This window comes from Amblyraja radiata, chromosome 17 (genome assembly GCF_010909765.2).
Source record: "Amblyraja radiata isolate CabotCenter1 chromosome 17, sAmbRad1.1.pri, whole genome shotgun sequence".
NCBI lineage: Eukaryota > Metazoa > Chordata > Chondrichthyes > Rajiformes > Rajidae > Amblyraja > Amblyraja radiata.
This window is the reverse complement of record NC_045972.1, coordinates 11413470-11430882: the sequence shown is the minus strand read 5'-3', so window position 1 is coordinate 11430882 and position 17413 is coordinate 11413470. Positions and strand designations below refer to the sequence as shown.

The 17413-nt window shown below is 41.7% G+C and overlaps 1 protein-coding gene across 5 annotated transcripts in view; it reads left to right on the top strand.

The window, feature by feature from the left end:
* Window positions 1-17413, top strand: part of zfhx3 (zinc finger homeobox 3) — a 1217643-nt gene that overhangs the window by 1005011 nt on the left and 195219 nt on the right. For all 5 annotated transcript variants that reach the window (XM_033035748.1, XM_033035750.1, XM_033035747.1 and 2 more), the window contains one exon: window positions 8852-9083. In XM_033035748.1, coding sequence (XP_032891639.1) covers window positions 8852-9083 — 232 coding nt within the window. The remainder of the gene's footprint in view (window positions 1-8851; window positions 9084-17413) is intronic.

Sequence of the window (17413 nt, the reverse complement as noted above, 5' to 3'; positions counted from 1 at the left end):
GTATTAAAGCAGTAATGAGAATAAAAGTAATCAGATCAAAAATTAAAGTTAATTGAAGATTGGCCTTCTGTGGGATACATTTAAAAATGGTTGCCTTATTGCACTTGATGTTGGAGAGTGAAAATGAGGTGTCCGTACTCAGAAGACCAAGTAAAGCACTTTTAGTGAGTTTAATTTAATACGTTTTGATCCCTGATGATTACATTATAATTAGTACAGGGGGGTGCACATACAAACAAATTACATTTGCCAACTTCAAATTAAAATTTTACTTGAACAGCATGCGGAAGTAACCTTTGCTGGGCTGTTAATCCCAGTGGATTTCTGTGAAGCCCCAAGTCTTCCCCGTTCTATGTATATTTCAGTATGACTGTAGTAAGAAAGACTGTAGATCAGATGAATGTCCTTTTGTTGCATTGATACAAATGCAAAATTAAAGGTCTGGGTCATATTATTAAAAAATATATTTTTACCTAGATCTACCTAGATCTACCTAACAACACGCAACAAGCATTTGAAAGCAAAGTGCCTTTTTTGGCAAGGCAAAACTGATCAGGCAACACAAAACGTTTGTTCCACGCTGCACATGATATCTTCTTGCCAGTGCTATTAATGTATCAGGCACAGTAAGAAAACAAATCTCAAAAATCTATTGTCTTGAAGTGGAAGTTAGGTAGTGTCTGTAAAATGAGAAAGTGAATTGATCAGTCTGCATCCTCATCCAAGAGAACTATTTGTGCAGATTTAAAACCAGCCATGAAAGAGCATTTGATGTTGGAGGAAGAAAGGAACATCAGCTAAGGAAATCATAAAGAAAGAATGTATTGCAATGGCATTAGGGATTTCGCAGCAACTGGTATAATAATTATGTCTGTTTGAAGAAAGGAAGCTACATGACCTCATTTGTTAATGATATTTTAATCTTTAATATTTTGTATGTGTTTACGCGCAAAGAAGTGAGTTATTTATAGAAAAATAGTGTGTGGTAAAGATCTTCGTCAGTTTGACTTAATATTGGCAAAGTAGAAAAAATATAGATTGAAGCATTAAGGTGGAAGTAATGCAATAATCCTAATTCTACAGGATAGCTATGCAGTTTTTCATTCCTATATGCATAGTTTGGCTATATCCAAACCATATCATGTGCGTTTCACTGTATGTGCGCCCCTAGACATCAGACCAAAAATTTTACAAAAATAAGTTTGATAAATTTGTGTGCACTTATACTCTGCATGTTGGTTTCATACTGAATATGTGTAAATTAAAGGGGGCAGTTGGCGTGAATCTGTCTGACAATCACACGGACTGAATGGACCTATGGGTTGCCATTTTCAAATTTCACCAATCAAAATAAAGATAAAGACTTTCTTTAACTAATTTTTTTCACGGTAGTTTCTGAGGTCATAACTAACATCAGTTACACGTTGAGCCCCAGCTGGAAGGGAATTCTTGATGAAAAATCCGCCCCTCCACCATCCTAAATCGCCCCTATGCCACAAATAGATCAAACAAATTGAGGTTTTTTTCACTGCTGGTATGGACATCGTGTGTAGCTCAAAGGGAAGCTGTGCCTGAAGCTGGTCTTGGGCTGAGCAAACTATAACCACTATGTTTATGGGATGCTGCGCTGAGTAATTGCTAATGAACACGAGTATAGATGTGTTAGATCAAAGCAGACATTCTGAAACTAACCCTTTAAAGAGAATTGTAATAAAATTAAGTGCTGTCCTTGAAATACTTAAATCGTTAAAAGTTCTTGTACATTGAGAAGCTGATGACAAAATATTTAGGCTTATTAGCCAGCTATGAGTAGGTCTGAAAAACTGAAAATGAGCTAAAGTTCAGTTTGCTATCTTTCAAACTAATGACAGTATCATTGTTTGCTAGATGAATACATGTTAATATTTTGTGTCCTGTTTGGCTATGCGGAGATAAAGTCTGCAACACATTGATCTCGGATTTCTTCAAAATAAAGAAAATCTAGCGCTTGAATCTCCCCTTCCCTGCATGGCTTCTACCATGCACCATAGCTGCCTAGTTTACCAATGGCCTGTTGATCGATCAGTTCAGCCCCTGCAACACGTTTCTTCACCTCCAGAAGGAAGCTAGATACGCTTATGTATTATTTAGGCTTTTCCCCAAAGACGCTGTTTCTACAAATAACTGGTCAATGTCAGAACAGTAACTGTTTCACTTTTTCCCAACTCCGAGCTTACCAATTACCAATAAATTGCTCCAGCCCGTGAGACGGACTGTTCATTAGCTTGTTGCTGTTAGTCAAAATGTAGCTGAACAGAGGTCTGGGTGAGTGGCAGGGAAATTGCTTTGAAAATGCCTTATTTAGAGATATCGTGATAGCCTTAATTTTCTATCCTGGCCCCTTTCAAGCCTCACATACTCACCTACCAAACAGCAATTTATCTTTTTTTTTTTTTAAAAGCCAGAGTTTCGATCGATGTACAACGGCAGGAATTAAAACGGGCACTTGGGTTTATGATTTGTGCATTGAGTCAGTGTGAAATAAGTACCTTCCCAAACTTTGGAAACAAATCTAACAAATTAGGGCAGCACGGTGGTGCAGCGATAGAGTTGCTGCCTTACAGCGCTTGCAGCGCCAGAGACCCGGGTTCGATCCCAACTACGGGTGCTGTCTGTACGGAGTTTTATGTTCTCCCCGTGACCGGGTTGGTTTTCTCCTAGATCTTCGGTTTCCTCCCACACTCCAAAGACATACAGGTTTGTAGGTTAATTGGCTTGGTATAAATGTAAATTGTCTCTATGGTGTGTGGAAGATAGTATTAATGTGCGGGTGTCGCTGGTCGGTGCGGACTTGTTGGGCCGAAGTGCCTTTTTCTGCGCTGTATCTCTAAGCTAAACTAAACTAAATTAAATTTAGCAGAAGCTGGGAAAGAAAACTGGAGTTGATTTGAAGTGGGACACATTTTAAATATTTCAGTATTTCTTGGCCAGTGTAGTTTGGAATATTGATTCTTGGTACTGACTTACAGAAGCTTTCATGCGTTCATAATGCTGGCATGGAAAAGCAGACATTTATTTTTAGTTAATATTCTAAATTAATTTTTTTTGCTAATTTATGTTTTGTGGTATCCCATACATCCATTTCCCAGATTTTTTTTATGAATAAGCCGAGTATTCAAAGGATTGGCACGTCAAATCTGTCATGTGTCTTAGATTAGAATGTGCATCTTGCAAATTGCCTGACTTCAGAGTCTTTGAATTAGTTTGACAGAAAAAGTCGTGGTTTGTGGTAAATAGCTTCAATAGATTTCTGTTGGTTGAATATTAACAGGTGATAGTAGAACTGGTTCTTATGGTTTTATTTCAGGATAAGCTTGGGTCTTCCCCACATTTCGTTTACTAACCTCTCATCTTGCAAATTAGGCTGTTGAAAGTATACTCCGGGATATAGACCTGCTACAGAAATGGGCAGAGAAATGGCAGATGAAGTTTAATCCGAACAAGTGTGAAGTGTTGCACTTTGGGAGGTCAAATGTAAGGGGGAAAATATACAATTAATGACGTGACCCTTAACAGCATTTATGTGCAGAGGGAACTTGGGGCCCAAGTCCATAACTCCCTGAAAGTGGAGCACAGGTTGAGTGGTAAAGAAGGCATACGGTAGGCTTGTTTTCATAGGTTGGGGCAATGAGTACACACGTCAGGGAGTCATGTTGCAGCTTTACAGGACTTTGGTCAGGCTGCATTAGGGAGTCCTAATAGATTAGGTTGGATAGACTTGCATCATTTACTGGAATGCCAGAGTTTGTGGGAAGACCTGACGGAAGTATATAAAATTAGGGAAAGCATAGATAGGGTAGACAATCTGAACCTTTTTCCCAGGATGGAAAAATCAAATACTAGAGGCCATTGGTTTGAGGCCAGAGGGGCAGATTTTGAAGAAGTGTTGCAGAGGGTGGTGAGTGGTGTTTGTGGTAGATACCACAGTGGTATTGAAGAGACTTTTGGATATGAATATAGATATGCAGAGGTTGGAGTGATATGGATCGTGTACAGACAGATAAGAGTTTGTGTTGGCACAGACATTGTGGGATGAAGGGCCTGTTCTGGTGCTGTACTGTTCTACCTTCTAACACCAGTTTCCTTTTGCATTGATGTCCAAAAATTCCTGTAAGCATATGGACAGAACTTTCTTAACCCTCTCACCTCACGCATATTTCCGCTGCTCATTGCATTGCGATACATTCTATTTGTATCTTTCCTTTAAAATTTAACATGGAATCAAACTTCAGAAATTCAAAACCCTTCAAAAATAATTTCAGGCCACAGTCTTAAAGAAGGGACGGAAGTCTTGGATTACAAGGCCACATCCAGGAAAATTCAGGCAGGCTGGAATGGGATTCATAGATAGGTGGATTATTACTGCACCTACTTTGTATAAATAGGGTGGACTTTGAAATGCTTAAAAGATGCTTCAGCTTGGTGGGTGATCAAACTACTGAGGTGAGGATAGAAAGGATAAAAGGTTTGCATGTGTGTATATATACCAAATAGATTTACTTAAGAGATTTTAAAAAAGAGGATATATAATGTAATGACAGAAAGCCATGCTGAATTAAAACTAAATCCTGGTTATGAAATGAACAATGAATTCTGTGTTTCAGGTAACACCACCTCACCTTCTCTCCCACACCCCACTGTGTACACCTTTCTGTCCACTCTCCTCTCCCCCGTCACCCAATTCCTTCCCCCTCCTCCATTCAACTCGTCTTCCATCCCTCCATATTTTCCATCTCCCCCACTCCCATTCCACTCACCGTCACTCCCACTGGTTCCACACGCTACTTCCCACCTTTCTTTCTTGTCAGATTCCACATCTGCACCCTTTTTCTTCTCCGTCACCTCCCACCTTGGTTACTATCGCCACCCATCTCTATTTCCACCTGTCTCTCTCCCACCTGATTCATATGCCAAACAACCCCATCTCACATGAATCTACCTACCGCTTGCTAGTTCTTGCCCCACCCCTTCCCCTCACCTCTCTGTACTACCCATCTCCCATCAGTCTGAAAAAGGGTCCCAACCCAAAACGTCGTCTGTCCATTTTCCCTCCACAGACGCTCATTGGCCTGCTGAGTTCTTCCAGCAATTTGTTTATTATTCAAGATTCCAGCATCTGCACTCTCCAGTGTAACTCTTAATAACAATTTAATTGATTCACCAATATATTTAACGAAAGGAAATCTGCTGATGTAACCTTGCTATCTGCCCATGTTACCCAAAATACATTCCTGGTGATGTCAATGCTTTTTATAGTATACTTTGTTTCCAAAATTTGATTCCATTGCAGGTCAAATTTGGAACCAATATTAAACATGCACTTACCACTATATTGAATGTTGAGAGCTGCTGACTGTCTTAAGTGAAAGTGAAGTCCAGTCTTATGCCAATATGGATGACTTATAAGTTTAGGTCATCAAGGAATGAGCTAAAATAACACTTCCATTACCAGCAATGCCCGCTTCTCAAGGTTGAGTTGAAAAGGGCAACATAAATGTAGAAAGAAAGAGTGGATGGAGTAGGTTATACATAAATGTTAGAAATGTTGAGGAGATTAGATAGGGTCAATGCACAATCTCTTAACCGGAGTAGGGAAATCAAGAACCAAAACACACAGGTTTAAGGTGAGGGGGGAAAGATTTGATAGGAACCCGAGGGGCACCCTTTTTACACAATGGGTGGTGGATGTATGGAACAAGCTGCCAGATGGATTGATTAAGGCAGGTGTTATCACAACGTATAAAAGATATTTGGACAGGTACATGGATAGGATAGTTTTGGAGGAGAGAAGCCAAATGTAGACAGGTGGGATTAGTGTAAATGGAGCATGTTGACCGGCGTGGGCAGGTTGTGCTGAAGGGGCTGTTTCTACGCTGTATGACTCTATGACAATCAGCAGGGGAAGGAACACATGTGAACTCTCAAAGGTGTAAATGCTTCAGACGTGAGAGATGCCTGCACAGAGGTGGAGCTGTCTAAGAATAAACACAGAGGTCCAGGGAATTCACAACACCAGAGAGGCCTCAGGGAAGACTAACTCACTTGGGACACAGTTAAATGAGGGAAAGGCACTAGTGGCAGCTTGTTGCATACTTTCAGGCCAAACACCTGATAGTCATCAGATATTTGACTGGGTAATGATGAGACCGATGGCTCAATGAGGATGTCTGGAAGTGATAGTGACCTGAACTAACAAGTCATGGGGTGGCTGAAAAGGGACACTTGACCTAAAGTTGCTGGACATTAGGAACATTATACTAAAGAGTGAGGTGATGGCCCAGCTGGTAAATTAGACGCTTTGAGGACAGACACAAAGTGCTGGAGCAACTCAGCGGGTCAGGCAGCATCTCTGGAGAACTTGGATAGGTGACGTTTCGGGATGGGACCCTTCTTCAGACTGATTGCGGAGAGGAGGGGAGAAGAAATCTGGGAGAGAGAAGAGGCAGGACAAAGTGTGGCAGGTAATAGGTAGTATATACAAGGGTGGTGTGGGGTGGGGGGGGGGGGTGGGGGGGGTGATGGGCAGATAGTTGGAACAAAGGCCAGAGATAAACTGAGCTGAACTGATGGAAGTGTTGCAAATTGTGAAGCCAGAGGAAGGAATGGAGGTGGAAGGCGATGGGAGAAATAGGAGATAGTCCAGGTGGGGAACAGGAGAGAGGGGGGGGGGGAGAATAGAGGGTGTGGAAGATAATGGGGAAGGAGATTATTAGAGGTTACCTAAAATTGACGAATACATGTTCCCTTGGTCGCTTGGTTTGGTAAAAGGAGACGGAACCTTCAGAAAGAACTAATTTAGTATGGTCCTCACATAGTAAGAGAGACTCCATGTGCGGACATAGGGACACTATAGGGATAGTGTTGAAGAGAAATCTAAATAAAACAAGTGTAAATGTGCTGTGTTTGCGAGAAGTACGGTGGAATAGAAGGTAGTCTGGCTTTTTGGAGTAAGCCAAGGTATTTGACAACAGCAGCACAAAATAGTCAAAAGTCAACAAAGGGAAAATTCAAAGTATAAAGGGCCAAGGAACGTAGAAAGTTGAATTCATTTAGGAAATCACCGCAACTGTCAATGAAACATATTTAACTTTGCTGGCAAAAATTGTTCTGGAAACCCGATGAGTTTAAGGGATGAAAAAAATTAAAGCTTAATTTCCCTCCACCCGTTGGCTGGATGAGGTTCAGTAACATCCAAGTAAACAGCTTGGCCACATGGAATTTGTCAGAACATAGATAGAGAAGCAGCCTATTCAGTCCCACGAATATGGACACGCATTCAGCTAGATCATAGCTAATACAGTATTTAACTCATCTCTTTCCACCCACCTTTGCCCAATATCCTTTCCTGCGCACACTGAACTAGACAAGTTAATCTCAGCTTTTAAATTTCACTTTCAATACCTGCAGTGTTTTGGTGGAAGAAGTCACTGCCCTTACGAAACAAAACTGTATGTCAATTACCTAAAGGGCCTGGTTCCAGTTTATTTCAATTCTCTTGGGGAATCCAGGGACTAGTTACAATGGGTTCAACGGCTCTAATGCACACATGCTCTGTGAACACATGGTTCTGTGCCCTCATTCACACCGTATCCCATTCATCCGTCACCACGATTTTGCTGACCCACAGTCGCTCGCTGTTAAGCAGCATGTCGATTCACCCACGTCTTCAACTGTCCTCTTCTCTCTCTGAAATCTCCTCCCATTATGCAAGCATTTTGCAATCCCAATGTCTCTTGATAATCCTTCAATTTTAACAGCTACATCATTGATTATAGGCAGATTCCGTTGCAAAGGCATTAAGTTCTGGACACGTTTCCCCGTGCCTTTGTGGTGCTAATTAAAAACTCTCTGGTTGGTCAAGGCATTGGTCATCTCTCCTCATCTACTCGTGCTGACCTTGTTTGATAACGCTGCTGTGGAATACCTTGGGACTTTTTGCTGCATTAAATGAGCCATGTAAATACAAGTTGTTCATCGTGTTGTAATTGAAGGGCCTGTCCCACTTGGGCATCATTTGCGCATCACTCAGATGGCGCACGAAGATTTTGTACATCCCAAAATCCTGGGACGCCGCGCGCAACCGCGCGTCACTGCCTATGTCATCGCGCACCGTGCGCACGTAATGCGTACCATACGCACATAATGCGCACCACGTGTGCGTCGTGACACGTAAATGATGTAGCGTAAATTAAGTGCAAATGACGCCCGAGTGGGACAGGCCCTTTAGTCACTAGAGTCTAGAATAAACACTTCAGTATGGAGGCTGTGGTGGAGATATCCCCTCACGAATAGAGAAAGTGGGAATGTGCGCACAAACACTGTTTTTGCGATTATCAGCTTTTGTTTAGGAAACACAAAAATGTGGCAGCATTAGCATATTGGTCACAGTCTGTACAATAATGAAAGGTAGTTGCTTCCTGAGCTGAGTAGTGTAGACAGGAACTGCAGATGCTGGTTTAAACCGAAGATAGACACAAAAAGCTAGCGGGTCAGACAGCATCTCTGGAGAAAAGGAATAGGTGATGTTTTGGGTCAGAAGGGTCTGAAGAAAGGTCTCAACCCGAAACGTCACCTATTCCTTTTCTCCAGAGATGCTGCCCAATCTGCTGGCTTACTCTGGCTTTTTGTGTCTACCTTCATGAGCTGAATTGGTGTGGAAATTTAGTCTCTGCACCTCAATGCCATTCCCATGAGGGGACAGTGAAGGTTCTTTGGTACAAAAAGGGAAAACATGTTTCTAACGCATAATAATGAAATATGTGATATATTTTGCGGGATATTAAATACAAATTTTTTCCTCTGGCGTCTTTAGCACTTGCAGCAGCACGACAACACGGTGGAGACCGAGGCGTGTTACTACCATTGTTCACTGTGCAGCTACTCGACCAAGGCAAAACTTAACCTGATCCAGCACGTACGCTCCATGAAACACCAACGCAGCGAGAGCCTACGCAAACTACAGCGGCTGCAGAAGGGTTTGCCAGAGGATGATGATGACCTTGGGCAGATCTTCACCATTCGCAAGTGTCCTGCTGCTGAGACTGGTAAGTACCCAGTGGTTTTTAACACGAGTCTTGCAGAGCTAGTCCAATCCTTTCTCACTGACCTGCCAAAATCTGGAGGTTAATAAACTCATTTAAGAAAATTGTTTCTCGACACGAGTTAATTCATCAAAATACTTCAGATAGTGCAATATGTTTGATGTAGATTCTAAAGGGAATAAATCAATTTAAACACTATGGTAGATTTTATTTCTTTTATGTCGAGCACATTAAGAATAAGAACCAATCGTGAGGTAATCGTCTCATCTTTTTAAAACAAATCTTCTTATAAAACCGTAAACATTGTTTCATATAATATTCCCACTTCCTGCTCCATGAAAGGACCTTGAATAGGCTTCTGTTACCCTTGTCTTGCCTCTACTGGTACTGGCATCAATGGCAATAATTACAACAGTGGCATATTTGAACTGGATGCTCCTTGCATGCAAAATAATATACCATCACTCTTGAGACAATTATAAAACAGTAACTGATCACAATTAAACATTATTAACCACCTGTGTGAGAAAGAACGACCTCATGTATAATGAGTGTCATTGGTGCAGGATAATGTGGTCAATTATATTTTTGTTAATGTATATAAAACATTTAAGTTAAAAAAAAGTTTTTTTATGAAAACAAGCAATAATTCTACCAATAACAGAAGGCTTTATGTTGTTAAACTGACGGCATTATCCTACTCTTTCCTTGTCTTATCAGCACTTAGAGAATCAGCCATCTAGTGAACATAGATATTGCCAAAAATTGGGTCTCATGACGAAATTAATGACTTATTGGCCCAAATGAATGCATTTGAAGAGCATAAGCACAAGGTGCTTGGCAAATAGAAAAAAATACTAAATGGAAAACTGGTAAAATTATAATGCTGAAAGTTGGAAATAATCGATTGGTCTTCGAGAGTGAGCAGCTTGTTAAGCCAAGTTGCTGTAGCTAATCTCCTGAGGGTAGACTTGTGGTTGTGATACCGATTTCTTTATGACAAACCGCTTTAAAATCAAGATAGACACCAGAAACTGAGAGGCAATTCACCAACAGAACTTGTAGGGAATCCCAACAAGGTCTGGTTCTATAATTCCATGCACTGTGCATGCTTACCAGTCCAAAACGTATTTGTTCTGAACGTTTGATCGTCAAAGAGTTCCAAGCACAATGTGATCTTTGGGGAGAAATGTGGTGGCCTTTTTAAATATATTTCCCTTGTGAGAAGCTATGACATGGCACTTTTGGTGCTGTCTTCAGCAATTCAAGCGTATAAAATCTATGTAATTTAACAGATGTCCTAATTGGAAATGGAGAAGAAAGCCTGGACAATTGCTCATTTGGGAACAGCTATATCTTTAAAACAGTGTAAATGATAGATCTGAAAAATGACTCAATTGCCAAAGTGTTTTAACTGTGCATTTATTGAAGCATTTTGACAGATGAAACCCTAGTTGAGTTTTGATCCCAGTATTATTTCACAGCAATAAGGAAGGAAGAACACGCAAATTCTTCAGCTGTCCTAAAGCACTTTTTTGAAGTGCAGTCACTTTTGCAGCGGGCAACTCTAGCAAAGGATCTGCACACCACAAGGACACACAAAAGACAATGAAACAAATGATGGGTTATTTTGATGTCTTTAATGGTTTTAGTTGAGAAATAAATGTTTTTTTTTGCTCCTGAAAACTCCCTTGGCTTTCTTCATGTGGTGGCATAGAATATTTTTTACATCCAGCCTCAACTATTGTTTTGATTGTGTATTATTCCAGTGTTATTGTTGCAGTTGGACAGCTTTAATAAAGCATATAGAACTGATCAAGGCATTTAATGTGGGTTGGGCTTCTATTCCTTCTGGGAATGGCTTTTCGAAGAATTTGCAGAGATTCTGAAGAAACTGACATTAAACAATGAGCCATTGTGTGAAGGTTGGAAATCTTCAGTGTGAAGACATTACGTAAGTCCAGGCGTAGAACACAAAGTGCTGGAGTAACTCAGTGGATAAACACAAAATGCTGGATTAACTCAGCAAGTCAGGCAGCATCTCTGGATGAAAGGAATAGGTGACCTGTCTGTACATCTGATGTGGGCGCCTATATATCGGCGAGGCCAAACGTAGACTTGGAGGTCATTTCGCTGATCACGCATGCTCAGTCCGCTTTGGCCTACGTAATCACCTGGTTGCTAAACATTTCAATTCTGCTTCCCATTCCCATACTGACCTTCCCGTCCTGGGTCTCCCCCACTGTCAGAGTGAACCCACAAACATATTGGAGGAACAGCATCTCATATTTCACTATGGCAGCTTACAACTCTTGCATTTCTACGCCCCCCCCCCCCATCTATCCCTCCCCACCCTAGTTGTCCGACTAGTTCCACTGTTCGCATCTTTGTATCCCTGTCATTAGCACATATTCCCCAGCCAACAAAGGGACAATATGGACTTCATCCTTCCTGAGGTCATCTATTGCCAGCCGGGTTTTGTTCTGGCCTTCTTCATCTTTCAATCTGAAGAATGGTTCCGACCCAAAAGGTCACTGATTCCTTTTCCCCTGAGATGCTGCCTCACCCACTGAGTTACTCCTGCACTTTGTGTCTAGCTTCAGTACAAACCAGCATCTGCAGTTCCTTCCCACACAATAACTCAGTGGGTCAAGCAGCATTTCTTTTGGAATCCTTCTTTGGACCCGAAATGTCACCTATCCATATCTTCCAGAGATGTTGCCTGACCCACAGAGTACTCCAGCACGTTGTGTGCTATGCACGATTCCAGCACCTGCAGTTCTTTCTGTCTAAAGGGGCTGTCCCACTTGGGTGACCTAATCCGTGAGTTCTGCCGAGTTTGCCCTCGACTCATACTTGCAGCATGGTCGACACGAGGTCGTAGGAGGTCTTCGTAATTCTCCTTCATGCTCGAGAGTGGTCTCCGCGTACTCGAGGCCTCAGCTAGTTTGCGGCGTTTTTTTCAGTATGTTAAAAAATGCCCGCAAGTAAAAAAAGGTCGCCATGGAAAAAATCGATACTTTTTTAACTCGTAGGTTTAGTCGTAGTAGGTCGTGGTAGATCGGCATGTTAGTCGTAGGTAATCGAGGGTAGTCGAAGGTAGTCGTAGATAGTCTTCAACATAGTCGAAGGGAGGTCGAAGGAAATCGAAGGAGGTCGTCTTCACTCTCCACTATTCGGTATCCAATTTTCCCAAAGTTAGTCGGAGTTAGTCGTAGCTAGTCGTAGCTGGTCTTCAACATAGTCGAAGGAGGTGGAAGTAGGTCTTCTACATAGTCGAAGGAGGTCTTCAACATAACATTTTTTTCAAACTCTTCTAAACTCGCCAATTAGGTCGCCCAAGTAGGACAGCCCCTTAAGTAAGTGCAGGCATCAGATTACTTCAGTATAGCAGCTCTGCCTCCACTTGTACCCAAGCTCTTGGTTAGAGGGGTGGGCCAATCCCACATCCAACAGTGCCTTTGTCTACATTCCTCAAAACATTTGCTAGTTCACAAACTAAGTGGTTTCTGAATCCGGTATTAACCTTCTTTTCCCAAGTGATTTCAGTTTTTCAAGTTGAGCAATATTAAAACTGAAGGTTGATGGACTTTCAGTTTCAGTCATCTGATGCCAATCAGTTAATCCAGCTCAGCTGAATGTCGTAAAACTCGCTTGATTCTGTCTGATCAGCTTGAACCTCAGAACAACATTCACTGCATCCAACAAAGTGCATTTTTCTCCCATTCTCCACAACCTTCTTGGGCCTTTCGGGGTGACCCTTTGCCAATTGGTCATCCGTTATCAGCAGAATTGCGATGCAGTGGCAATGGTTTGTGTCTGCCCTGGAAGGGTCTTCACTGGAAACAATTCAAACCTTTTAATTAAATGGACAACACAAGGAACTGCCGACTCTGGAACATTGAGCAAAACACAAATGCTGGAGGAACTCAGCGGGTCATGCAGCTGCCGTGGAGAGAATGGACTGGTGACGTTTCCAAAGAAGGGTCCTGATCCAAAATGTCACCTCTCTTTTTCCTCCACAGATGTTGCTTGACCCGCTGAGTTCCTCCAGCAATTTATGCTTTGCTCGAGTATTTTAATTAGCTTAGATTTGATTTTCTACAAACTTCTTTTGAGAAGCTAACGTCTAGCCCATTGTATCACCAAGGTCTCAACTATAGATATGGATGCTTTGCAACTGAGTCTAGACATTGGGGTGCACAGGATATTGGTGAGGTGGCATGGCGAGCTTGCACTTGGGGTACTGTGTTCAGTTTTGGCCACCCAGCGATAGGAAAGATGCCATTAAGCTGGAAAGATATACAAGGATATTGCCAGGACTTGAGGTGCTGAGCTATTTTTCCCTCTCTATCCCTTCCCCTTCTCAGTTCTCCCACTAGTCTTACTGTCTCCGGCTACATTCTATCTTTGTCCCGCCCCTTCCCCTGACATCAGTCTGAAGAAGGGTATTGACCAGAAACGTCATCCATTCCTTCTCTCCAGAGATGCTGCCTTCCCGCTGAGTTACTCCAGCATTTTGTGTCTACCTTCGAGCTATGGGGAAAGTTGGGCAAACTAGATCCCTATACCTTGGAGTGCAGGAGGCTAGGTGGTGGTCTTTCAAAAATGTATAAAATTGTGAGGGGAATAGATAGGGTGAATCTACCTGGCCTTTAGTCCATGATGAGGGAATCAAGAACTAGGGGGCATAGGTTTAAAGCCAGAGGGAAAAGATTTAATAGGAATGTTATGAGCAACATTTTCCACCAACATTTGGTAGGTCTATGGAACAAGTTGCCAGATGACGTAGTTGAGGCATTTAAAACTATAATAGCATATAAAAAGCATTTGGACAGGTACACGGATAGGAAAGATTTAGAGGGATGGGTAAATGGGAAGGTGTACATTGGGCATTTTGGTCAACATGGGCCCAAGGACCTGTTTCTGTGTTGTATGACTCTATGGCACTCAATGTTACTTGCCATCTATCATCCCCTGCCTGAACTGTTTAGGTCTTGCTGTTTGCAAGCATATGATTTACTGAGAGATGTCTCCAGACCCACCATATGGTTGAATCTTAATGGTCTGCTCATTTTAAGCCTTCTAAAACTTTACTTTAGAGATACAACACGGAAACAGGCCCTTCGGCCCACCAAGTCCACATCGACCAGTGATCATTCTGTACACTAACACTCTCCCACACACTAGGGACAGTTTACAATTTGTACCGAAGCCAATTAACCTACAAATCTGCACGTCTTTGGAGTGTGGGAGGAAATCAGAGCACCTGGAGAAAACTAAGGGAGAATGTACAAACTCAATATTCTCAAACTCCACAGCAACCGTAGTCAGGATTGAATCCAGGTCTGTGGCGCTGTAAGGTAGCAACTCTACCACCTGGCCACTGTGCCGTCCAGGGATACAAAGTAGGGATGGGTTGTATGATTCACATCTCAAATGAATACATTTTAACAAAATAAAGTGGCAGAGCTGTCACGTGCCGGGTTAGTCCTGGGGGAAAACCTCATGGCAAAGGTCTACCAAACATTTCACCTCTGAAGGAAAGCTCTCATTACAAATGATTTGAAAATCTGATGTTTTTTGCCCTGCCTTAAATTCTGTTCAAGTGAAATCTGTTTCTTGCAACCAGTCACATATGATTTGAATCAGTAATTACTGACAACTCATCATGTGATGTCAAGGTGCATTCTTTCGAAGGAATCTCTGATCATGAGAGAGGTCAGTTCTCTAATTTTAAGAACTGAGACATGTTAAAATCTAAGCGCATGTTAATAATTTTAAGCAACAGATTCAGGGAACATCTGTGAAGTTTACTAGTGCTAACCAGCATGCTTAACGGATATTAGCTGCCACTAAAAATGATTATTTCAAACAAATATAGCATTATCCAATACTTTAAGTGTTGGTGCATATTAGTCTCTGATTTGCATGCAGTTTTTCTCATTGTTTATATTCTTTCCTTGAGTACGTTTATCTGAAACAAATTATGTGCAGGCAGTGATTAAAACAGGAAAATTTAGAAGTAGTCTTTGGAGTGCATGCATAAATACTTTACTCAATCCTTTTAGGGGTTTCCCTGAAACATTATAATAAATATGTAATTGCTAATAGTTTTATTCATATTTTCACTTTGGGGTATTTGAAAAATATTTTTCGAGGGAGGTCAGATTTTGCCTCTTAATAATCCTGCATGTAAGGGTGATTTCTGTGCTGAAGAACTTCAGCGAAACATGCAGGGAGTACTGATGCTTGTTCCCTGGGCATCTTGATTTGATTAATTTGATAATGAACCAAACCCCGTCAGAAAGCAAAAAACATTAGTACACACTGCTGGCAGAGTTGGCCTGGAATGGGCCTCAAAAGGTTTCTGCTATGAAAATATTCTCCACTGATATTATGTTTAATTTCCTTCCTCGTAATGATTATGATTTCAGTTAGACTCAAGACTCCTCATAGTTGGGGCCCAGCCATAAAGCAGCCAAAGGTCCTTTGCTTGTGAAAACAGAGATGGCCTGGATTTATGGGTCAGCACCAAAATAATTTATTTGGAAGACTCATGTATCACGAGTAATGTTTAGAGTGTGCACAGTTTGATTGTGTGCTTCATTAACACTGTCATCACTTGTCCCTGCATTATTTTAACTGTTTCTGTAACTTAATAAGTTTTACAGACTTAATAATGTAATATACTGAGTTAATGTTTAAATTAATTATTTGGCATCAAAAGGATATCGAGTTATGCTTATTATAATATGCAATTAATGTTGCTAGGTGACTGACATTAAAATTAATCTTACTGGTATCAGGGCGGTTTTAGTGGGAGTCTGGTTGCACTGTGCTCTCAAGATTTAGCTCACTGGAACATAATGTGGGGCACTTCCTGGTATTTTGCTCAAATACTTCTTTTAATTTATCTAAATGTCCAATGTTAAATAAAAATGCTTTTGAAATATCAAGAGATAAACCTTTTATCCTCACTAATGTTCAGCAACGCCTTGAATTCATAGGACTTTCTATGCAGTAAGACACCAGTTGTGCTTGAAGGTGCTGATACCAACTGCAATTTAAAACTTGTGCCCACGAGCAGACCAAGAGACAATCAGAACAATAGTCTCATAAAGGAGGGCCGTGAAGTAGAGGAAGGGAATTATAGGACACGGACAGCTGAATGCACATTTGTCTCAGTGAATCAGTGAAAACCAGGGATGTATAACAAACCAGTATTGGACGAGTTCAGAATGACTAGAGATCAGCAGGGGCTGGAGGAATTTACAATGATAAAGGTCGTGGAAGAATTTGAAACAGGAGCCAAAGTGATAAAATCAACCTGTTGGTGGTCTTGGAGGTCAGTGTAAGTCAGTGAAGGTGAGCACAGGGAGAATGGGTTGGTGTAAATTAGAGTATTGGCAGCAGAGATTTTAATCAAGGGCGCAGAATGAGAGGTCGGACTGGGGCGTGTTGGAGTGGTTGAGTGCACAGGTAAAGAGAGCAAGGATGAGACTTACAGCAGCAGATGAGGCAGCATAAGAGCAAGGCATTGTTGAAGATGGTCTTTGGAACAAGGAACAGTACAGTACTGTGGCCCAGAGCGCCTGTGCCGAACATGATGCCAAATTAAACTAATCTCCTCTGTCTGCACGTGATCCATACCTCTCCATTGCCTGCATGTTCGTATGCCTATTCATATGCCTATTCATATGCATATGCCTTTTGGTTGCCACTATTTTATCTGCCTCCACCATCAACTCTGGCATTATGTCCCAAACACCCACCATTTTCTGTAAAAAAACTTGACTTGCAAATCTCCTTTAAATTTTGTCTCTATCACCTTTAAACCTCTGGTCTTTGACATTTCCATCCTGGGAAAAAAAGGTTCTATCTATGCCTCGCATAAAAGCAGTGAGGGAGTGAGCAGAAGCTGGTGAATATGTTATTGAGTCAGGAAGGATGCAATGCCCCGTCAGAAGATGAGATGTTAATCCACAAACTCACATTGTTATAACAGTCCAGGAGGCCACCGACTAATATATCTAGGAGTAGGAGTCAGATGGGGGATTAAAGTGGCAGCCTATGAATCACCCTGAAAGCAGTCCTTGAGTTTGATATCTCCAATGTATAGGAGACCACATTGTGAACACAAAGTCTTGTACAACAGATTGGAAGAGGTGTAAGTGAAGGAGTGTTTGGCTCCTTGGATTATGGGAAGGGCAGAAGTAAAAGGAGAGGCGTTGCATCTTCTGCAGACGCATGGGGAGATGATGTGAGAAGGGGAGTGGCTGGTGGAGACGGAAGAGTGGAACAGCGAGCTGCAAAGCATATGGTGTCTTGGG